The sequence below is a fragment of the Tupaia chinensis genome, unplaced genomic scaffold, assembly GCF_000334495.1.
Source record: "Tupaia chinensis unplaced genomic scaffold, TupChi_1.0 Scaffold144171_1, whole genome shotgun sequence".
In the NCBI taxonomy this organism is placed as follows: Eukaryota; Metazoa; Chordata; class Mammalia; order Scandentia; family Tupaiidae; genus Tupaia; species Tupaia belangeri.
Genome location: NW_006204027.1, coordinates 939,989 through 963,903, shown reverse-complemented (window position 1 = coordinate 963,903; position 23,915 = coordinate 939,989). Strand labels below are relative to the sequence as shown.

Genomic DNA, 23,915 nt, shown 5'->3' with positions numbered 1-23,915 from the left:
GAAAGAGAGAAAGCAAGCCACCAGGTCGGGGACTTGAACCATGCTTGGCCATGTGGGAATCCAGAGTCCTTATCCACCACACCACCTGCTGGTCCCCACACAATCTCTTCTCTTCCATTCTCCTCTTGGAATTTTGGGTATGCATGCACATGGCACCTGGTATGTTTTTCAAGTGGCTGGGTCCGGGATTCGAACCACGCTGCTGGCCATGTGGGATCCAGTGCCTTACCCATGCCACCTGCTGGCCCTGACTACCCTCTAACATACTACCTATTTCACTTATAATTTATCCTGTTCGCTCTCTGCCCTCCTCACTAGAATATAAGCTCCTCAAGGCCAAGGACTGACTGTCTTGTTCACTGCTCACCTCCAGTGCCTACGGCAGTGCCAGGGCCTAGGGGATGCACGATGAATATGAGGTAAACGGTCGTGGGCACCCTATACATGAGGCTGCTGCGCCAGGCCACGGAAGGCTCTCTATGCCCCTCACACAAACAGAAAGGGGCAGATCGGGCATCTGGAAGGAGGCCACCTGTGCTGTGCAGGCCTCCCCCGCAGGTCCCAGAGATGGCAGTACCTCCATGAGCTCATCGATGAACTGATTCCGGGTCTCCGGGTATTCGAGAAGTGTCAGAGCATCTGGGCCCCTAGCAACACCTTCTGGAGCTGCCAAGAAGAGACGGAAATAAGTGATAAAGGATCTGAGGGCTAGAGAAGGAGAGGACCCTCAAGTGGACAGAATCACTGCAACAAAGCCACTTCCTGTCCCAACCCAAGGGGAAGTCTACCCTTTGTGTGGCACATCAGCCCTAGTCAGGCACCACTGCCAAACCCCAGCCTGGAGGGGGATGACAGAGCTGGGTTCAGACCAGCAGACCTCGGTTCTAGTGGGTGGACAGAGGTAAAGTTCCATCCTGCACTGCCCTCTAGTGGCTGGGATGGGTGCTACATCCTCTCTGCTGGTGGGAGAGGGTCAGGTCAGATTTCAGGGCCCAGCCACCTCCCTGGAGCTCCCTCACCAGAACAGATGGCCCACATTGGGTCTCTACAAGAGTCAACTATAGTTTTTAGATTTAATTTTAAGAACTTCCCTCTGCATTCTGCATTCATATCCTCATCAAGATTTTGAGAAACAGTAAAGTAGGCAAGAAGCTTTATCCTAACAGTATTTTTTTCTCTATTTCTAGAGACATGGGGGGTTGGGGGACTGAGGCAGCCTACTTTGCCAGGCTGCAGGAGCTGGTGCACTCACCCTGGGTTCCTGCCTCCAGCACTGTGATCTGCGAAGCAGCAGCTTCATCTCCCCAGTCTATCCCATCACCCCCAGGGTCCTGGAAGGAGAGCAAAGACCCCCCTCAATGTTGGGAGTACATGGCCCAGCTGGGGGAGCAGAATAAACCAAAGCCCTCGATAACTGCAAAGACCGCACACTCCAACTGCACCAAGGGCCTGCAGCACTGACAGAGCTGGCAAAGGCGAGTGGGGGGCCAGCAGGTGGTATAGTGGCTAAGGCACTGGACTACTACATAGTCAACCACGGTTCGAACCCTGGACCCAGTGGCTTGAGAATCAAGCCCAAAAACCAAATAAAAGATAAAAGAAAAAAGATGCGGGGGGTGGGAGGTGGCATTTATGCTGCCAGCCTCATCCCCTTTCTAGAGTTACCATCTGCTTGTGCCTTATGACTGCCTCGGACACCAGGACAAAGGAGGTCAAAACTTTGACTCGTCACTTAACACTCTGCCGCCCCCGGACCACACCTGGTCTTGAACCACAAACCTGCACTCTGCCTTGAAGACACGACTCATGACAACACTTTTCTTTTCTTTTCTTTTTTGGAGATGTTTTCATTATAGGGCGCGTGCGCTCGCCAGACAGACAAGAGACAGCAAGAGAGATAGAAAGCAAGAAATCACCCCCCGGGGGATGGCCATGCCGCAATCCCTTCTCCTCCACTCTCCTCTTGGGATCTTGGGCACGCACACACACGTGCCCGGCATGAGTTTAAGCCACCAGGTCTGGGATCCGAACCATGGTCGACTATGTGGGAGTCCAGTGACATAGCCATTATGCTAACTGCTGGTCCCCGACAACACTTTTCTTATGGTTGAAGTGATCCCGAGAGCCCTCAGAGGAAGGGACCGAAGTGTCCTAACCTTTGAGTCTGATTCCAGGGCGATGCCCCAGTCAATTCCTGCAGCCTCGGCAGAAATGGCAGAGTCAGTGTCCTCAGAAACTGCTTGCACCCCAAAGTCGCCCCAGTCGATCTAGAAGGGGAAAAAGTATGAGCTCGCAGCAGGTCAGTACAAAGAAAAGGAAGACCCACCTTCCTCTGGCTGTTTCTACAGGGAGCACACACTCAAATTCAGTGGCCGTCAAGCGTCCCAGAAGAAGGCCCAGCACAGAGCTCGTGTGACTGCAGCTCCGAGCTCACAGAGGACTCACTCAGAGCCTCCGCAGCACCCATCTGTCCTCTGGTCCCAAGGCTGAGGAATAAAGGACAGGGCATGCTGGGCCTCACACCAACCTCCCTTGCTCCCTGCTGGGTCCTGGGTTTGGGCTGCGTGTACATGTGCGAGGGCCCCAAGCAGCCGGCTCGTTCTGTGTCAGCGACTCACGAGGCTTATCTTACCGCATCCTCTTCCACCTGCTCGGGGGGCTCCTCAAGATGCGGCCGCTCCACGACGGAGGGCTCTGTGCCCGTCCTCCACTCGTACACCGTCGCATTCCCACGCTCCTGCACGAACCGCAGCATCGGCAGCACCTGCTCTGCGGGGCTTCAACAGGGTACAGGGTTGACTCTCCCACTGCGTGCCTTCCAGGCCAGTGCTGGGCGGGCTCACGTGGTCGATGGGGACGAGTCTCACACTGGCTCAAGTGTGCAAAACCACGTGCCAATGCCGTGTGGGAAAAATACCAACAGAAAGGAGCCAGGGAAACAGGTGAGGCATGCCCTGCAGAGAGAGGCTGAGGCGCTCTTTACCTTTCACACACGAAGTCCACGCAGGCCTGGTACAGGGCAATGGCTTCCCCCAGGGACTGGGCTGCGGCCCCGATCTCGGCCAGCTGACTCGGTAGGTCCTTCACCAGGGCCAGCAGCTCTCTTCGGACATTGTCTCCCTGCAGAGGGTAGTAGAAGGGGCTGAGACGGAAGTGATGGGAGGTGGAGTCTGCTAAGTTAAGGACAGCATCGAAAGACTAGGGAACAGTGAGAGCCAAGTCCCAAGGGGCGCCACCCAACACAAAGGAGTCCCCACCAAAAGTGCAGAGCCCAGGAGGATGGGCCGAGGCCCTGCACCTCACTCACCGTGATGCCATACTGCTTGCATGAGTGGCAGAACTGCTCCCGCATCTCGGCGGCCCCTGCCTGACCCTCCTCCTCCTTGCGGTTCCTGCTGCAGCTGCTGGCACTTGGAGATCTGCTTCTTCAGCGAGGGGATCTCGTAGCTGACGTTCCGCACCAGAAGGCTAGAGAGCTCCACTGAGAAGGGCCCAGAGGCTCACCCCAGGATGCTCACTCCACACGGCAGGCGTGCCCAGGACACGCCAACTGTCCCTGAGTGGTGGGAGCAGCGGGAGGGTGTCTTCTGGCCTTCCCTGTCCTAGCTGTGGAACCCAAGGTGCCTGACTTCACCTCTCTAAGCCAAGCCTCATCTGTAAAACAGGGCCTACGGGGGCCAGCAGATGGCGTAGTGGTTACGTTGCTGGATTCCCACATGGCCAACTGCAGTTTGAGTCCCGGACATGGTGGCTTGAAACTCATGCTGGGCACATGTGCATGCATGCCCAAGATCCTGGGACAAGAATGGAGAAGGGATTGCAGTACAGTCATCCCCCCGGGGTCATTTCTCACTTTCTCTCTCACTGTCTCTGTCTCTCTCTCGCCAGCAAGTGCCCATGTCCTAAGGCAAAAACCTCTAAAAGAAAAAGGGGGGAGAACAGTTTATTCTTAGAATAGAGAGAGGGTCTACACAACACTAAACAGCTCCATGCCAGGCAAGGATCAGCTACTGTTACGATTTACACTGTGTGAAAGTGCCACCCAAACCAGTCGGCCTGGGGCTCTCAGCCACCTGCTGGCCCCAGGAACAGCCACCTCTCCTCCCTAGTGTAGAACGGGGTGTGGAGGGGCTGGGGCAGCACGCCCCACCTGACCAGGAGCGGAATGCTGGAAGTGCACGGCATGGCAGCTGCCCTACCCACCTGGCCCTCCTCCTCCCTGCCACCCAAGCACATGTGGAATCAGCGTTCCTGCCCACACACAGGTGACGCCTAAACCCCAGCCTCTTCCCACACACCACCTGGGACTCCCCTGAGCCTGCTGTCTCAGAACTCTGCAAGTGGCTACTTAGGTAGCAGGCCACGTTACCTAAGTAGGTGTTGTCCTTCTCGTACAGGGCCACGATCTCTTGCCAATCCTAAGTGAGCAGAGAAAGAGGGAGCGAGCCAGAAAAGCACTCAGAGTCAGCTCGCAGCTCAGTCCCAGAGGGCAAGCTCTCCCAGGCTTCGCCTCCCATCAGACACAACCTCTCGGCCTCCTTCAACCTGGAACTCTGGTTGGACCACCCACTTGGAGAGTGCTCCCCAAAGCAGCGAGTCTGACCATTTGAACCCAGGGGTAGGATCTACTTTGGGCATAGACTATAGGGACAGAGAGCAAGTTCAGGAATATTCTAGGGAGGCATCTCCACTGACTCTCTGAGAGGCCAGAGAGGTTCTGACCCGTGGGCTGGGTGTCCCCAGCTACAGGCTGCCAGCCCACGGCCCACGCTTGCCTTCATTCGCTGTGAAGAATATCGGCCAAAAATATTCTTCGTGGAAGCCTCAGTGCCTTTGAGAAGGTCCACGATCCTGAGGCAGTGGAAGTAGTGAATGTCTGGAAAGCAAGGAAGAGCTGTCACCACCTCGCCTCCTCTGGCCCTGCAGGTGGCTGGCGGTCTGAGCACAGGGCTCTTCTGCCTTGTCACTTGGCGTTGGACAGAACCAGCACCTGCACCCGACAGAAACCTCCCTCTCTGGGGTCAGGCCTATGGCTGACACCTACTAGTCTAGGAAAGGGGATTCAGTGGTCCCAGGGCACTCACAGGAACCCGAGAGCAGCTGGGCGATCTCCTCACTCTCCGGCATGTCCTGGATAGCTGCGTTGATCTTCTCGCGGATCGTCAGCACCAGACTCTGCCATTTCAGGTTGCAGTGCCTTCTGTCCACCAGCCAGTCTACATGAGGAGCACCCAGATCACAGCCTTCGGGGCCCACAGCCCGCAGCCCGCAGCCCAGCCCGCACGAGCGCATCGGCTAAAATTGTGGGGCTCAGGACCAGCAGTTGGCGTAATGGCTATGTCATTGGACTCCCATGAAGTCAACCGCGGTTCGAGTCCTGGACCAGGTGGCTTAAACTCATGCCGGGCGCGTGTGCGTGCATGCCCAAGATCCCAAGAGGAGATTGGAGAAGAAGGGATTGAGGCATGGCCATCCCCAAGGAGGGTGATTTCTCACTGTCTCTCTCTCTCTGTGTCTTTCTGGTGAGCGTACACTCCCTATAGCAAAAACCTCTCAAAAAAAAAAAAATTGTAGGGCTCATGGGAAAAAGACAGGCTCCACTAGATGGATTCAGTGGTCCCAGGGCACTCACAGGAACCCGAGAGCAGCTGGGCGATCTCCTCACTCTCCGGCATGTCCTGGATAGCTGCGTTGATCTTCTCGCGGATCGTCAGCACCAGACTCTGCCATTTCAGGTTGCAGTGCCTTCTGTCCACCAGCCAGTCTACATGAGGAGCACCCAGATCACAGCCTTCGGGGCCCACAGCCCGCAGCCCGCAGCCCAGCCCGCACGAGCGCATCGGCTAAAATTGTGGGGCTCAGGACCAGCAGTTGGCGTAATGGCTATGTCATTGGACTCCCATGAAGTCAACCGCGGTTCGAGTCCTGGACCAGGTGGCTTAAACTCATGCCGGGCGCGTGTGCGTGCATGCCCAAGATCCCAAGAGGAGATTGAAGAAGAAGGGATTGAGGCATGGCCATCCCCAAGGAGGGTGATTTCTCACTGTCTCTCTCTCTCTCTGTGTCTTTCTGGTGAGCGTACACTCCCTATAGCAAAAACCTCTCAAAAAAAAAAAAATTGTAGGGCTCATGGGAAAAAGACAGGCTCCACTAGATGCTGAGGCTACTCAGACTCTGGCACTCTGACTTCTTCTGCAGAGGATTTGGTTTTTGTCACTGGAAAAAAATTTCTACGTATTTCCTTTCTCTTTTGTAGGCAGGGAGAGGAAAATGGAGACAGACACAGGAGTTTTCAACAGGGTCTCACTGAGCTGTGACCCTCCTGCCCGTGGCCTCCAGTTAGTGAGTTACAGGGGCCCACAACCACGCCTGGCCTGTTCAGGTTGGTCCAGAACAAAAAGGCTTCCCATGTGGCTTTGGTCTCCTGAGTCATGGCGCCATCTGTGCACCAGGACTGGGACTTTTCTTTTTTTAAGGGTATTGTCATGTTGTGAGATCCTTCTGCCTCAGCTTTCCAACTGGGACCACGAACATACCAACGCACCTGCTTTTCATCTTTTTAAAGTTTGCCATAGGGTGCACGCACTTGCTAGAGAGAGAGGGAAAGTAAGGAATCACCCCCAGGGTAGACGACCACGCCAGTTTCTTCTCCTCCATTCTCCTTTTGGGAGTTTGGCCACGTACACCCATGTGCCCAGAATGACTTTGAAACACACAGCCAGTCATGTGTGACCCCATGCCTTCACATGCTGGGCTCCATGTTTTTATTTTCCTGATTTTTGTTACAGAGCGTGCATTTGCTGGAGAGACAGAGACAGAGAGTGAGAAATCATCCCCTGGGGGGATGGCCATGTGGCAATCCCTTCTCCTCTCAGGACTCTGGGCGTACACACTCACACACAGTGTGAGTTTCAAGCTGCCATGTCCGGGATTCCAACCACAGTTGACCATGTGGGAAGCCAGCTACACCACCTGCTGAGCCCCATGCCTGTTTCCTAGGGTCTCAGTGTGTTGCCCAGGCTCGCCTGGGCTCGTGCTCCTCCTGCCGCAGCATCCATGAGTTGCTGGATTACAGACTCATGTCACCGGCCCAGCCTTCAGGCTGTACTGGAAACAGAAAGCGGGTCTCTCGTGCGGCCCCAACATGTGGAGCACTGGGTCTTAGCAGCGCGCGCCACTGTGGCTGGGACAACCGAGCCTTATTTATTTTTTATGGAGCAACTGTCTTAACACAGGGATAAAGAAAAAACTTTAAATTAGTCCTCACATGAAAGTGCCACTTTGACCATTCTAAATTCTCCGTAATATTTTTGCTTCTCTGGGTAATTATCTCTCTTTTGCTGACAGAGGATGCTGTCCAACTTCCACTTCCTCGGGGCTGGGATTAACCATGACAATGGAAAATACAGGACGGCTGTGCCAAGAACCGGATGGATGAACAACGGCAAAGCCCCTAATACCTACAGCGCCCCAAGGACTAGCTAACACGAGTCTGTTCTTAGCAGCCAAGTTCCACCCTGCACAGGCGAGTCCTACTATGACTGACCCCGCAGTCTGGGCCCTGACCTGCGGCTCGAGAGCCAAGCGTGTGTCCTCAGGAGAGAGCTAGGAACGAGGCTTTGTGGTCAGACGGTCCTGGGTTCTAATAACCAAGTTTCTCAGGCAAGTTCCTCTACCTCTGTTTCTTTTGCTCACACGTAAAATGAGGATGATAAAGAGCCAGTCAGTGGTGTGGTGGTGAAGGTGGCTGAATCCCATATGGCGGACTGTGTGGTTTGTCTCAGACCTGGTGGCTTGAAATGTGTGTGTCCAAAATGCCCAGAGGAGGGAGAAATGGAAAAGGGGTTGCAGTGTGACTAGTCTCAGTCCTGGGCAGGTCTGGGGCGAGTGGGGGAGTGGCCACGATCCAATCCCTTCTCCTCCATTTTCCTCCTGGCATTTTGGGCATGCACCCACCCACACCCTACAGCCCAAATGATTCTGAAGCCTTCAGGTCCAGGACTCAATCCAAGCAATTCTCTGAACCTCCTGCCAGTTGTTGGCCTAAGATGGAAGCTTTTAAAAAGAAATGAGGGAGATGGGACCAGCAGTTGGCATAATGGCTATGTCACTGGACTCCCATGTAGTCGACCACAGTTCGAATCCTGGACACAGTGGCTTAAACTCACGTGGAATGCATGTGCATGCATGCCCAAGATCCCAAGAGGAGAATGGAGAAGGGATTGCGTGCAGCATGGCCATCCTTGGGGGAAGGAGGTTGATTGCTCACTTTTTGTCTCTCTCTCTCTGTTTTTCTGGTGAGCGCACGTGCCCTATAGCAAAAACCTCTCTCAAAAAAAAAAATAAATCCTGAGAGGAGAATGGAGAAGGGAATGCAGTATAGCCATCTCCCTGGGGGAGATGGGTGATTTCTCACTTTCTGTCTCTTTAGCAAACACATGCACCCTATAGCAAAAATCTCTCTCCAAAAAACCAGTAATAATAAGGAAATAAGGGGAAGTTTTTCCTGGCATAACATAAAAAGCATGGGCATATGGTAGGGCGTGGTGGCACACACCTATAATCACAACAACGCAGAAGACCAAGGTAGGAGGATACCAAGTTTGAGGCCCGCCTAGGCAACAAGGCCAGACCTTATCTCAAAACAAAACAAAGCAAAACCATGAACGCTGAAGTCAGACTTAAGTTCCAATTTCAGGTGTGCCACTTAGTAGCCAATGGTCTTTAAAGGAAGCTGTCTGTGCCCGAGTGGCATGATTTGGTCACACACGGTATAAATAAGTAGAAAACTCAGGTTATGTACAGACTCTAGAAATGGTTCTCCCCCGCAGCTCCTAGGGAGTCAGGTCTGACCACGATGGGGTAGGACAGGCCTCCCCACGACGGCCTGCTGCACGGGGCGTCCCCTCCTACCGAGCAACTTGCTGGTCTGGATGTCGATGGGCACGTGCTGGTGGTCCTGGCAGGAGACACAGCGGGCAGGGCAGCGTGAGCGCGGGGAGGGGCGGCACTCACTGTCCCAACCGCCCCCCTGCGGGGCCACCACGAGCGGTCAGGAAGGGCCGCGCCCGGGAGGTGGGCAGTGGACGCGGGTCCGGGGTCCCAGGACAGATTTTTAGGACCCCCGCCTCCATTCTCCACACCTGCATCTTTTCTCCACTTCCGCTTCCGGCCGGAGACCCAGCCCCTCCCAGTCCTACCACCAATCCAGAGTCCCGGTGGCTCAGCCACAGGTTGGCCACAAACGAGCTTCCTTCGGCCACGTCGCCGCCTTCCGCAAAGCCAATCCGGGCACACGCCCCACCCCGACCCCAAGCGCCACTCACTCCTAGGCTCCGATTGGCTGAGCCCAGGAGGGGCGGGAGAACGCGAACAGCCAATGGGAGACAGCAGGAGGGTCAGGGCCGGAGAGGGGCGGGGACTCCTGGACCGGGCTGCAGTGGCGGCGCTATCGCGCCAGGCGGCGCCCAAGAGCCGGCAGGATCCCTTCCTCCTCTGGGGGGCGTTGAGCCCCATTCGCGGATTCCCCAGTGTGCAGGCCGGTTCCTAGGGTCGACCTTGGACTGCGCTTTCTGAGGGTACTGAAAAATGCTCTCTCCCCTCCCTGCCTCGCATTGCCGGCGATTGCTGTTTGTAGGTCTCTTGTGGAACTTTTCACGCTTTGCTTTCAGTTTGCCTAATAGGTACGGCTTGAGCACCTGGGTTAGGCGATTAGGGCAGGGAAGAGGGAGGAAGAAGGATGCGGAGGCACCAAAGATAACATCTAGGAGTCTTAAAGAGCTGCAGAAAGGAGGGTGATGCGGTTTCCGGGTGGAGGAAACCGCGCAAAGCTTTGGCGGCCACAAACTACAAGAGCCGGTCAGAGAACAGCAGGCGGACAGGGCTGGCAAGAGGTGTGGGGCCCAGTGCAAAATAGAAATGCAGGGTCCCTTGTTACACTATTATAAAGCACCGCATGTGTCTTGCGCCCGTGGAGGCAGCCAGGGCAGGCTAGCCTCTGTGCAGCACAAGGTTTGAAGCAGAAAGTGGCGGGGAGAGGAGGCATAAAGATAAAAGGGTGGTTTCAAAGAGGCCTCTTTAAGGAGTTTGGACTTTACCCCTGCAGGCTCAGAGGAAAGGTTTTAATGCTTTGAGGCAGGGAGGGCCCTGTGCAGATTGAGTGCAAGGAGGATAGACTCATGGGTGATAAGACGGGGAAAGACTGGGAGAAGGTTTTCCAGAGGTTAAGGCCTGACCTGGGAGAGGTGTGAGGAGGAGGGGGACGGCTATATCTGAGAGGTGTTTAGGAGGGAAAATGGATGGGGGGGGGACAGCCAGGATGACACCCAGGTGGGAGAGTGGGAGTGCCACCCGGGAGGCAGAGATGTAGGGTACTAAGCAAGTGTTGGGAGGAAGGGCTCTCACCTTGGGATTTGTGGGGTTGGTGATGCTGGGAGGCCCCCAAAGGAGAGCGTGCAGAGGACCCTTGGGTCTGTAACCAGAGTTCAGGGGATTCCTTAGGTCCGCACATACAGCTGGGGAGTACCAGCTGCCTGATCTGTGGTCCACGTGGTAGCTGAAGCAGAGCGAGGACTTGAGGTCAGCTGAGCAGTGGGTAGAATGATGGGAGTGGGTGGGCTAAGTTCCGAGTCTCAGGGATTTCACACAGGCTGGCTGGCCATTTCTAAATATTCCCACCTGGCCCTGCCCTCCAACGCATGGCACTTTGGGCAGTACATTTTTGATCAAACTGCATGGAGTGGGAAGACCTAGATTCTGGCCCAGGGAGATCTTGGACCATTTCCATAACCTGTCTGATAGCCACAGTTTCCTCAACACGGAGATAAGGCCTATCCTATCTCAGGGTAATTCTGAGAGGCTTAAATAAATAAACATACCGAATGCACATAACTCTTTACAGTTTACAACATAATATAGACTTATTTCCCCATGCTTTGTAAACTATGTCCCTATGAAACAGTGTGTATAATCAGTATTATTATTATTATCATGGAATGAGTTGAAAGACTTCCCTGAAAAGGATTCCTAGCAGAACCAAGGGCCCCTTCAGGGCTCTCTCGTGGGAATTCGGCTCCGTTTCAGAGTCCTGACTCAGGCTGTAGGAATTGCTCGGGCTCCCCCATGATTAAACAAACACTTACTAGGCTCCAGCTATGTGCCCCAGGCTCTCTGGGACATCCTGAGAAGCATGGCACTGCCCCACCCTCAAGGCGTATCTCTCCTTGAACCAACAGACTGGGTAGAACAAGGCAGGGCAGGTCTAGAAGACCCAGCCCTGGTGAGTGGGTGGAAGTAGGGACCACCAGCACTGCACCCCGCCCACAGCTCCCCAGTGACTCACATGGGGCAGAAGGATGTTTGAGAACAGTCCTGCCCAGCTGCTAACATAAGGGAGCCTGCCCCCAAGCAGAGGCCCATGTGCCTTTGGCAACACTCTGCACTTTTCCAAACCACAGAGAACCTCAGAGCTGGTGGGCAGATAGGCACCTAGTGGTCTGGCATGCAGGGCATTGGCTCTGCCTGCTTGGGGGACGTTAGCCATCTTGACCGTTGGTGCTCCCAGCATCTGGAAAGAGGCAGGGAGAGGGTATGGGAGGCTTCTTACCTCCAGTCTCTCAATTATCTGCTGGTTTAACAAGTGGGAGGTGAGGAAGGGTGTGGCTAGGGCTGGGAAGGGAACCCCAGAGCCCCAAGAGCGGAATGCCTTCTGTGCAGGTCTGCAGGTGGCTTGGCCATACTTTGTTTTGCTGGTCGCTTGCCTATTACATGATAAGGAGGTGCCGCATGCCAGCCTTGCCCTGGATGTTTTACAAGCCTTATCTAATTTGCTCCTTCTAACAACCTTATGATGTGGGCGCTATTATTAGCCAGATTTCAAAGGCAAGGGAGTCAAAGATCAGACTGAAGTAACATGTCCAAGATTATGTGACGATTGTTGGTGAGGCTGGGATTCAAACCCAGGCCTGTCCGGGTCACCAGCCTGACTGTTGCTCTGTACTGTTTCTCCTAGACCCCTGCCCATCCTAGGGCCCTTCCTCCCCCGGGTTTCAGCCCGTTCCCACTTTCTCCCCAGTTGTTGTTTCAGGCACTTAGAACTCCTTCCCCTGCAGTGCCTTTCCAAAGTTCCTTCTTGCCACACCCCATTCTGGGCACAAATGCCTGTTACTTAGCCTCCTGTAAGATCCATAAAAAGAAGGCTTACTCTCAACGTCCAGATAACCCATTGCTTTTATCTGCCATGTGTTTATTACTTTATGGTCTGTGTCTGCTCAGACTGTGAAGTGTGTGTGTGAGTGAACGTGCGTGAGAGTGAGTGCACGTGTGTGCATGTGTGTGTGAGTCTGTGCTTGTGAATGTGTATATGTGTGTGTACATGTGTGTGTGTGTTTAGTTATCTGCCTGCTGGGCTGGAAGCCCTGGAAACTTAGCAGCCGCGGCTGGGCCTCCTTCTATTAGGAGCATAGTTTCTGTGCTGTTTTGTTCGGTCCGTCTCTCCACCTAGTCTGGGAGCACTTTGTGGGCGAGTGGAACAGACATGTTCTCTCTGTAACCCCATACCCGGCATGACATCCGACGTCCAGTGCCAGTGCTTGGTGGGTGGTTAGGAGGACGGAGGAGAGGAGGCGCAGCCGGGTACCAGGCAGGCGTTTGGTGATGGTGGTGACCGGGACTTGCCTACTCTCAGGGAATGGGAGCAAGGTCTTCACCTCGTTCCCTCACCCCTCCCTTTATAGCCAGGACTTGGTCAACCCCCCGAGCCTCCTGGGAGTGGAGGGAGGAAATCGGGGGAGGAAGCTCAGCTGGTTGTCTTCATGAGTCAAGCACAGGACAGGGAATGCCCATGGTGGGCCAGTCACCTGGGTCGTGCCTTGGGGCCACCAAGTGCACCTTTCCCCCTGATCAGCCATGCCCTCCCTGTCCCTTTGTCTTTGTCAGTCTTCTGAGAAAAAAAAATCCCACTGGGCAACCTCATAAAATGGGTCTCATGTGCCATTTCCTAAGAATACCACTGTATTTCATAATTTTATTCCCCTCATGGCCCACCTACCATTCCCCTTTCCCCATGCAGTGTGGTGTCATGTACCATCCAGGTGCCAAGCACCGTTTGCCGAAATCCTAGGAACCTTAACACAAAGACGGTCCCAGCCCTCAAAGAAAGTAGCGGTATGCTGTGTGAAGGACCCACCCCATTCTAAGTTCCATGATGGTACCCCACAGCCCTGTACTGTGCTCATGCATGGAAAGTGCTTTGGCGTGGTGGTTAAGGCGCTGGACTCCCACATGGCTGACTGAGGTTCGAGTCCCAGACCTGACGGCTTGAAAGTCACACCAAGCACATGTGGGTGCATGCCCAAAATATCAGGAGGGGAATGGAGAAGAGGTTACAATGTAGCCGACCCCGTGGGGGGTGATTTCTCACTTTCCCTCTCTCTCTGTCACTCTCCTGAGTGGCCAAACCTTTAAAAAAATGTCACTAGTGTTTGGCTTTAGGGTTCCTTTAAACTGGTTTAGACACATCTTTTTTTTTTTTTTAAAGCATTATTTGTTCAACTTTATTTATTATTATTATTATTATTTAATTTGACCCAAGAGAGACAGAGAGCAAGTAGGAAAGTGAGAAAGCAAACTGCCAAGTCTGGGACTCGAACCACAATCAGGCATGTGAGAGCCCAGCACATTAACCACTGCTCTACCTGCTGTCTCCACCCCCCCCTTTTTTTTAAAGAATTATTTGTTTGATTTTATTTTTAAAAAATTTGACCAGAGAGGGACCAGCAGTTGGCATAATGGCTATGTCGCTGAACTCCCATGTAGTCAACTGTGGTTTGAGTCCTGGATCCGGTGACTTAAACTCATGCTGGGTGCATGTGCGTGCGTGCCCAAGATCCTGAAAGGAGAATGGAGGAGAAGTGATTACAGCGTGGCCATCCCCCCTGGGGTGTGATTTCTCATTTTCTGTCTCTCTGTATCTTTCTGTATCTTTCACACACCCTATAGCAAAAACCGCTCAAAAAAGAAAAGAAAAATTTGACCAGAGAGACAGAGAAAGAGGGAAAGTGAGAAAGCAAGCCATCAGGTCCAGGACTTGAACCGCAGTCAGTTCTCCACTTCATGTGGGAGTCCAGCGCCCCAAGCACCGCACCACCTGCCAGTCCCAAGGTATGGCCATATCTTAACTATCGCATCTGCAAAGACCCCATTTCCAAATCGGATTCTGGGGTCTGCTTAGACATGAGTTTTAGGGGCCTGTCCTTCCCAGTACACTAGAGACATCAAAGACATAAACAAATCACTTTGCGTCCGTCACACTGGCAGTCGAAATGTCTGTGTCACACGTTGAAGCAGGCGGCACCTGGGGCGGCAAGATGTGTATTAGGGATCATCTGTGGGAAGAGCCAGACAGGAGTAGGACTGGGCAGAGGGAGAAATCAACTGCATCGCCAGCCCCACAGCTTTGGTCCATGTGGTGGGGGGGCTCTGGAATGAATATTGCTCAGAGGGCTGAAATAGCCAGACTTTACATTCCTAGAAGGGGGGTACCCTGGAAGGGCCTGCCCTTGGGTGAGGTGGCTTTCTGTAGTCAAGAGGTCAGTAAAATGGGAACAATAGGGCCACCCTTATGGCCTAAGGGCTGCCAGCTGGTGGCCAGCTGCTAACACATCCCCAAGGCTGGGCAGAAGGTCCTACTTTGAAAGGGTCTGGGAGGCACACTCCTTGTCCTCCACAGTCTAACAACATAGGGGGTCAGAATAAAAAGTGCAGTGGGCTGAAAAATGGCCCCCCAAAAGGTCCCCATGTCAAAGCCCAGGAACTGGTAAGTATGACCCTATTTATTTGGAAAAGAGTCTCTACAGATGTAAGTTAAAGATCTTGAGATGAGGAGATAACCCTAGATCATCTGGGTGGGATCTAAATGCCACCCTAAGCATCCTTATCAGAAAGAGGCAAGGCAGGGACCAGCAGTTAGCATAATGGCTATGTCGCTGACCCGGTGGCTTAAACTCACACCGGGCGCGTGTGTGTGCGTGCCCAAGATCCCGAGAGGAGAATGGAGAAGGGATTGCGGCGTGACCATCCCCCCTGGGGGGTGATTTCTCGCTTTCTGTCTCTATATCTCTCTGTCTGTCTGGTGAGCACATGTGCCCTATAGCAAAAACCTCTCCAAAAAAAGAAAGAGGCAAGGCAGGCTCTGTGTCTTGGTGCCATGAAAATGTACTGCTCAAGGGACCAGCAGTTGGCATAATGGCTATGTCGCTGACCCGGTGGCTTAAACTCACGCCGGGCATGTGTGCGTGAATGCCCAAGATCCTGAGAAGAGAATGGGGGAGAAGGGATTGCGGCGTGGCCATCTCCCATCTCGCTTTCTGTCTCTCTGTCGAGTGCATGCGCCCTATAGCAAAAACCTCTCCCCCCACCAAAAAAAAAAAGAAAGAAAATGTACTGCTCAAGAGAAGCCAGATCCCACAGGGCAACTGTGGTTCGAATCCCTAGCTTGGTTACATGCACAAGTCCCCAGGATGTCATGGGCTGTGGGACTGAAGGAAGGGGACTGCAATGTGACCAGAAGCAGGGGGTGCTTCTCTCTCCCTCTGGTGTGTGCACACACGTTCCATTATGAATAGAGGGAAAAGAGCGAGAGAGAGGCAGAGGGAGATGGGAAACAAGCAGAGGAGAAGGTGACGGAAGACAGAGGAGGCAGAGACCAGATGTAGCCAAGCCCTCATGACTATCGTCACCAGGAGTGAAGGAAGGAAGGGAGAGATTCCCCCTGGAGCTTCCAGAGAGATCAGGGTCCTGCCCTCTCCCATCCTGCCCTCTCCCTGGTCGTGGCCCGGTGGACCTGGTTTCTAGCTTTGTGCTCCAGAACTACGAGAGAATAACTTCCTGTTGTTTTGAGCCACCACGTTTACAGTAACCAGCTATGGAGGTCACAGGAAGCTCACAGAAAGAGTAACAGGCAGATCGCAACTGGACCTGCCCCAGAAGATGGTCGGCAGTGTCGTGCACTCACACATGCAGAACATCTGGGAGAGCGCCTGTAAATGTGATCCCCATAAATACCGGCTGCTCATTCCCCCACCCTCCACTCCTGGCCTTCTGGAAAAGGGGGAGTGCTGGAAAGAACTTCTCTCTTCTCCCTGATTGGGAAAGAAAATATCCCTGGAGCCTAGATCTACTTCCTGGGCAGAGGTCAGCAAATTGGGAATGATAGGACCAGCTGATGGCGTGGTGGTTAAGGCACTGGACTCCCACATTGCCAGCTGTGATTCAAGTCCTAGACCTGGCGGTTTGCTTTCTCACTCTCTCTCCTCTAGTGAGTTCGTGTGTCCTATAGCAAATTAAATAATAATAAGTAAAATTAAATAAATAAATAAATAAACGGGAAGGATAGGGCCAGTCCCATGGTTAAGGGAGACAGATTCCACATGGCCGACCATGCACTTGGAACCCCAACCGCGTGAACTTGATGAACACACTGGACACCGTGTGCATGTGTGCCCCAAACCCCAACAGGCTGGAGGAATGGAGAAGGGGTCACAGTGTGTTCATGCCCATGGGGGGAAACGTACTTTCTCCCTCTCTGTCTTTTTGGTGAGCACACACACCCTGTGACAAATTTAAAGAGAAAAAAAAAAAAAGGAAAGATTTTGTAATCCAGACTGGACTTGTCGTCTAGTGGGGTCCTGTGCTGTGTGCCCCTGAGGGCAGGGCCTCGGTGCACCGTCTTGCTTCAACGAGGATGTACTGCTGAAGACACGCAGGCTGCAGGTTGTACACGGCCTATCACCCTTGAACCAGTGTTAGAAAGGTGCCCTTAAAGGTGTAGATTTTCAGGAGGCAGTAAAGCAGCCTGCGTGGGCAGTTATCTTAACAGCTCACAGCCTTATCTAGAAGTCTCTTCCCCATTCTGCTCCTCCCAGTAATGAATCCCCTAAGGCCAGGGGTTGGGCCTAACTTTCCTTGCTGGACCCTCCCAGGAGGATGGGCTGGGGCCTCCGGGCTTGGACCTGGTCCTGGCCACACCCAGGGCAGGCCACCAGGGGATCTTTCACTGCAGCTTTCACTAGGACTCCTCCAGTGTGGGGCCAAGTGCCTCCAGGGCAATCCCCTTCTTGCCCAGATGGGCAATGGGGAGCTGGCCTAGCTCCTGTTCTCCAGGCAAAGCCCATCCTAATGTCCTCTGGTCTCTCCCCAATACCTGAGCTGAAACGAGTTTTTGGCTTCTTCTGGTATCTTCTGAGCCAGGACATCCACTCTCCGCATAGAACAGAGAAAGGGACAGATCTAAGAAGCTGTGGGCAGCTTTCTGGGACAACTGTATGTGCTTTGCACTAGAAGCAGGCAGACCTTGTGGAATAATATCCTCCAAGGCTAGCAGGTGGCATGGTGGTTAAAGGCACTAGACTCCCACTTGGCCGACTGCAGTTCAAGTCCTGGACCTAGTGGCTTGCTTTCTCACTTTCCCGCTCTCTGTCTCTGATAAAACTAGAAAATAATAATAATAATAAATACGGTTAAATAAAATAATTATTTAAAATAATAATAATATCCTCCAATTCCCACCAACCCCTAGGGAGATGGTAACAGTAAAGCCTGGTGTAGCTGGAACCATGAGAAGTCAAATGCAAGTGTTCTCTCGCATATGTACGTGTACCAGGGAGAGAAGGGCACGACGACTGGATACTTAAGAGTTTCTTTGGGTAAAAAAATGCTTGTTTCGAGACCAGCAGATGGTGTAGTGGCTAAGGCACTGGACTCCCATGTGGTCAGCTACGATTCAGTCCTGGACCTAGCAGCTTGAAACTCACGCTGGGTGGGTGTGCGTGTGTGCCCAAAATCCTAAGAGGAGAATGAAGAAGGGATCATGGTATGGCCATCCCCCTTGGGGGAATGACTTCTCGTTTTCTGTCTCTCTGGCAAGTGCACACACCCTATAGCAGAAACCTCTCTGAAAACAAAAAAAGAGACATGCTTGGTTTTCATTGTGCTCCAGCTATATAACAGTCTGTCTCAGGGAGACATCGTGGGCCAAAGGAGTTAAAACTCTATGAGGGAAGCGGAGACATGAAAAGATCATCGTAGGTATATACATGTATCTGTGTGTATGCGTGTGTCTATGCATGTGGGTGAATACACACACACACACATATGGAGACAGGCAGCCGGTAGGTGGACAGAGCATCTAAGCTGGGCAGCACTGGATGCTAGAACCTGCGGACCCAGGGCATGTAGTAGGTGTCCTCCACTCCCCAGTGCTGCCCACCCGAGGGGAGAAAGATGCAAAGCCAATCCAGCCACAAGCAGCGTTCTCCTAGGTACGAAGCCAACTGCAAGAGCAACTCCGCCGAGGGCCTCTGGCGGGCTTGGCTGCTGGCAGGTTTGCAGGAGAACAATGGCCCCTGTGCCACACACTCTGTCCCTGCCCCTCAACCCTGAGCTCCTCTGCTCGCCTTCCTGCCTTCCCTCTCTTCCGGCCTCCCCTAGACCCCATGTCTCCCTTTCCCTGAGAGCTTGGCCAAGGTCCTGCCAACTTCGTAATAAATATTCAGTAAGGCCCTTCCTAGATTGCTGGGAGTTTGCGGGAAGCGGAGCTGAACAGTACTTTGAGGGTGAGGAGGCTGTCACTGTGAGAGTGACAAGTATAAGCCTCTGCAGAAGACCAGTGCCCCTTTGCCCACATGCATGGGAGGTCACTGGATTTTAAGGGCCCCAAAGCCCACCTCTAAGTGAAGGAGCAGGGGGATGAGGATGCTTGATGTTGTAGAGAGCCTCCAGGGGTGACCCAAGGGGTGGCCAGTGCTCCCTTGCCCCCCACCCCAGGGAGAGCTTGAGGAGGGCCCTTTGGGTCTGGAGGGAAGCATAGCCCCCCACCCGATGCCAGCCAGCCTGAGAGGACTTTGAGGCTTGGAGGGAACAGACAACCTGGAAACCGGTCTACCAACCAGTTTAACCAGGGACTGGTTTCGACTCAGAGAGTTCAAAGAGAGCTGGGGTGCACCCCATCCTGCCCAGCCTGCCAACGGGAGCAGTGGCCCTTAACCCTTTCCCGTGCTGGTGGTCCTTGCTAGAAAGGGGTCTGAGCTTCCTTGGGGATGAAATGGGTGGGGGTGGCGGACCCTGGGTACAGCTAGGGATGCAACCAACCACCTGTAAGGAAACCGAGGAGAGAAGCCCTCGTGCTCCCCCACCCCGACTCCTCTCGGTTTTCCCTCCTCCTGCTCAGCGGTCCCAGGGACCCTGGCTTCGGGTGGCTACAGGGGCTCTGGGATTGGATTTCTGGGCAGATGAATATTCATCAGCCTGAGCCGGCCTCTGCTTCTGTTTGCTTAGCCGGGAGGGGCTGGGTTTCAGGTTCACCTTGACTCCAGGAGCTGCCGCCAACAGGTACCCGCTCCTGCACCTGTTTCTCCTGCACCTGACGTGCAGCTGCTCCTACCCACCTCTCCTGGCCTCAGCCTTGCCTGGCGCAGCACCCTGGAGGCTGCCCCTCTTCCCCCAGTCTCACCCTTGGGGCAGCTCCTGCGCTCTGCTCCTCTAGGGAAGGTGTCGCCTCCAGCCCGGAGCATTCGGGATTACAGGTACAAGAAGAGGGCCAGCGGGTGGGGAAACCAAGGCACAGTCCCCAGTCAGGGCACCCAGTTCTGCCTCTCTGCCTGGCAAGCCCAGTGGGGAGGAGAAACCCAGGCACACGGTCTCCTCTGGACCTAGTGTGGACCCATCCTGCTGGTCTCTTGGAGGCAATCCAGGCCTCCAACAGAGCTCCTGCTGGGAAAGTTTCACTCCAGAAAGTTTTCTATTAACTCTTGCTGAACTGGAACCCACCCCGTTTGGCACCACAACCTGGAGTGTGTTTCTGGCAGGCTGGTGGGAACATCTCCCGATCCTACCCAGGGTACCCTAATGCCATTAAGAGCCCTGCAGAGAGATGGGGGTGGGTCTTAGGTTTTATCTTACAACAAGGGAGCTGGCTTGCTCTCCCCACCTCTCCGCCCTGCCCCAGTCAATGGTTAACTTGTCCCAGCTTAGAAGGGGCCTGACTCAGTCTGGGCAAAGCCATTTAGATCAGCCCACAGACCCCAGCTGGGGTGGAGGGGCCTGACTTGGGGCACCCATGTGCATGCCACGGTGCTGGCCACCAAAGGTGAGAGGTCCAGGCTGCCCCAGGAAACCTTTTGTGGGCCCCAAAGCTATGCAAACAGCAGAGGTGGGGCTGGCCGCCTGAGGGGCTGATTTCCATCATCCAGGGATTACAGGGCACCAGGGCAAGGGCCCAGCTTGAGTTTGGCCAGCTCAGGCCCTGCACAAGCAGATGGCAGGGCCCACCACCTATCACCGAAAGCTGGCTTGCTTCAGCCTGCCAAGGATACCCCTCCCCAAGTCCCTTCCCCCTTCTGGGTTAGGCTGTAGTTGTCTTGCTCTTTGCAACTTTGGGGACCTGGAAAGTGTGGCTATCACATCGCCACCCCCCCCTTTTTTTTTCTTTAAAAAGCAAATCAGATTTTACGCAATCTTCTATGCTTGCTATTTAACAGAATTCTATAGCTGGGTTATTTTATAAAGCAAAAAATAATAGCCTAATTTACGAACGCAGATTTCCATATGTCAGGTGTGCCTAAAGAGGCAGACACCTGCTCACTGCGGCTCACATGTCCTCCTAGGCAGAGGAGACAGAAGGGCCGGCAAAGGGCACCCTAGAGAACCCAGGGTCCTGACCGGCACACAAGGGCACCAAGGCCATGGTGCTCTGGTAGAGGCCCTAGGGCATGGTGCGAGGCCATTCCTGTCCCCATGGTCTCTTTTGTGATCTGTGGCTCCCTTTACTAAAAGGAGAGTTAAACCCTGTGGACACCAACTTGAAATGCTGGATAAAACAGCTTTGTGTACACATATATATATTTAAAAGAATTATTTTATTATTAATTTTTATTTTAATTTGACCAAAGAGGAACAGAGTGAGAGAGAGAATGAGTGAGAAGCAAGCTGCCAGGCTTGAGACTCAAACCTCGGTCGGCCATTGGGGGTCCAGTGCCCTTAACCACCACGCCCCTGCCGGCCCCCAAACAGGTATATTTTATCTGTCCCAGGCAGAAGCCACTTTCTCTTGGGGACCTCATATATTTGCTGATTACAGTAAGTAGGGTTGGAGCTGGCTTTTCTCTCTCCATTCCCTAAGTTCCCCGACAGAGCAGTGACCGGGCACCCACAGACCCAGCAAGTGCCCTGTGTCCTCCCCACGACTCCTTCCCTGCCCTCCCCACAACTTCCAGACACCCATTCTGGAACACCAAGTTCTGTGCAAGGCCGTGCTAAGCCCAGGTGGGGCACACTGCCAAAGCAAACCTCTCAGGCTGGCCCTAGGTGCGCTGGCCTCTCCAGGGCGCCCCGGCAGATTTATCTGCCCACTCTCGCCCTCTGCTGCGCTCTTTCTAAGTGGGAGCCTCACAAGGTCTCCCCGTGGCTTCTCTTGCTACTTGAGCCTGACTGAAGAGCAGAGCTTGGCCATGGGTCTGCCTCATGGGAAGAGGTGGGAAGGAGTCCACTGGGTTTGTGCTCTGCGAAAGGGGGTGGGTGGTTGAAGGGGCCAGAGAGAGCCACCAGCGAAGCAGAGACCCTGCAGGCATTGGGCCCATTCCAAGCCCAGGCTAGCATCTCACTTTCATCCTCTGGAACTTGATATGCTCCCCCTCTGGAAAGGCCCATCTCATGGCAGAAATTCTGGAAATAAGAAAAGTAGGGGGGAGAAAGCCACTCCTTCCCTTTACGTGAAGAAAACCACCATTAATCATGCCGTGCACTTCTTTTTGGAAAACATATTGAAGGCCATCCGTTTTCCAAAGGGGGTAACATATTTGCTTGTGCTTGGGCTGGCTGGCCATCTAGCATTCTGGTGTCTTCTCCTCCCTGGAGCCTTCACAGCCCACACTCAGGAGTCCTGAGAACTCGACCACCAACCTCTCCAGACCAGAGATGATGAGAGTGACCATCACCCTGCCTGCTCTTATTTACTTATTTATTTATTTTGCTGTAGGGCATGTGAGCTCACTAGAGAGATGGTGAGAGAGAGAGAGGGAAAGTGAGAAAACACTCCCTAAAGAAGATGGCTGGGGACAAGCAGATGGCACAATGGTTGGAGGTGCTGGACTCCCACATGGTCGACCATGGTTCGAGTCCTGGACCTGGTGGCTTGCTTTCTCACTTTTCTTCTTTCTCTTGCTCTTACTCTGTCCCTCTCTGGTCAAATTGAAATAAGTAAATAAATAAAATTAAATAAGATAATTATTTAAAAAAAATAAAAAAAGACGGCTGAACCGTAATCCCTTCTCCTCCATTCTCTTGGGATGTTGGGAACACATACATGCACCCAGCATGTCTCTCTCTCTTTCTCTTTTTTTTTTTTTTTTTTGAGAGGTTTTTGCTATAGGGTGCATGCGCTTGCCAGAGAGACAGAAAGCTAGAAATCACCTCCCAGGGGGGATGGCCATGCCACAATCCCTTCTCCTCCATCCTCCTCTCGGGATCTTGGGCATGCATGCATACGTGCCCAGCATGAGTTTAAGCCACCGGGTCCAGGACTCAAACCATGGTTGACTACATGCAAGTCCAGTGACATAGCCATTATGCTAACTGCTGGTCCTGCGCCCAGCATGTCTCTTAAGTGATCGGATCCAGGATTTGAACCACATAGCTAGCCATGTGGGATATAACCCCTTAACCACCATGCCACTGGCTGGCCCTCTGCCTGCTCTTTCATTGATCTTAATTCTTCTGGTTGACTGCTCCTTGCTCTTATGTTATATGCCTCAACTGTCAACAGGGTTCAGGCAACTTCATTCCCTATAGCTCAGACAGCACCTTCATGGAAATTAGTAAAAGCTGAGGCTCCTTGGGGATGGCAGCTTCACGTCAGGGCGGTCTGGGGTAAAGAGGCCTGAATTTCACTCTCCTACCCCACGACGTGGGTATCCTTATGACAGGTGCCACCTGTGACGACCATGTCTCAGTGCATCTCTGCACTGGGTTTTTCGCTCCCCTCACACTCCTGTCCTTGCAGAAGGACAGGGAGCCACCCCTTAATAATGGTCATTGTAATCGCCGGTTTTACTTTGCAAACTGCGTCTGCCTTTGTGGGCAAGCACGAATGGTAGAGCTAACGAACGGTGGAGCTAAATGTTGGGACTGGACAGGGCAGATGAGGAAACCGAGGCCTAGGGAAGAGCCAGCCTGAGGTCATATGGGTGGGCCCCTCCCCAGGGTACCCCACCCCAAGCCTGATGTCTCTACTCCTCCCCCTCAGCATTAGCTCCGCAGCTACAACGGCCTTGTTGGGCACTTTTGGGAAGTGCAATTGCTTGGACTGTCACCAATCCGCCTTAATTTTGTAATAATTTCAAGCAAGGGGACTGCAGGTAAATGTGGTGGTTAAGGCGTTGGACTCCCATGTAACTGACGGTGGTTCGAGTCCTGGACCTGGCGGCTTGCTTTCTCCCTTTCCCTCTCTCTCTCTGTCTCTCATGATTATTGCAAGTTAGAATCATAATGGGCCAGCAGGCAGCATGGAGGTGGGGGCACTGGACTCCCACATGGCTGACTGCAGTTTGAGTCCCAGACCTGGAGGCTTGCTTTCTCATTTTCCCTCTCTTTCTCTCTCTGGTGAGTACATGTGACTTATAACAAGTGAAAAAAATCAAATCAATCAATAAATAATTCTTAAAAAAAAATAATGAATAGGGACCAGCAGGTGGCATGGTGGTTAGGGTGCTGGACCCCCACATGGCTGACTGTGGTTTGAGTCCTACCCCTGGGGACCAGCAGTTAGCATAATGGCTATGTCGCTGGACTCCCACATAGCCGACCGCGGTTCATGTTCCGGACCCGGTGGCTTAAAACTCACGCCGGGCGCGTGTGCGTGCGTG

At 53.4% G+C, this 23,915-nt stretch overlaps 2 protein-coding genes across 6 annotated transcripts in view; one reads left to right on the top strand and one right to left on the bottom strand.

Annotated features, from left to right (window-relative positions):
• CDK5RAP3 (CDK5 regulatory subunit associated protein 3) overlaps positions 1 to 9,283 on the bottom strand; it is an 11,928-nt gene extending 2,645 nt beyond the window's left edge. The window contains 12 exon segments of the mRNA XM_006166102.3: positions 578 to 666; positions 1,253 to 1,331; positions 2,157 to 2,267; positions 2,633 to 2,777; positions 2,984 to 3,120; positions 3,308 to 3,389; positions 3,391 to 3,481; positions 4,370 to 4,418; positions 4,776 to 4,876; positions 5,633 to 5,764; positions 8,914 to 8,959; positions 9,144 to 9,283. Coding sequence (XP_006166164.1) covers positions 578 to 666; positions 1,253 to 1,331; positions 2,157 to 2,267; positions 2,633 to 2,777; positions 2,984 to 3,120; positions 3,308 to 3,389; positions 3,391 to 3,481; positions 4,370 to 4,418; positions 4,776 to 4,876; positions 5,633 to 5,764; positions 8,914 to 8,959; positions 9,144 to 9,149 — 1,068 coding nt within the window. The 5' untranslated portion in view covers positions 9,150 to 9,283.
• Positions 9,284 to 9,506: 223 nt separating this feature from the next.
• Positions 9,507 to 23,915, top strand: part of PRR15L (proline rich 15 like) — a 29,863-nt gene continuing 15,454 nt past the window's right edge. For 2 of the 5 annotated variants that reach the window (XM_006166103.3, XM_006166104.3), the window contains exon 1: positions 19,353 to 19,580. The gene's annotated coding sequence lies outside the window, so the exon portion shown is untranslated. The other 3 variants (XM_006166105.3, XM_006166106.3, XM_006166107.3) reach the window with 2 other exon arrangements.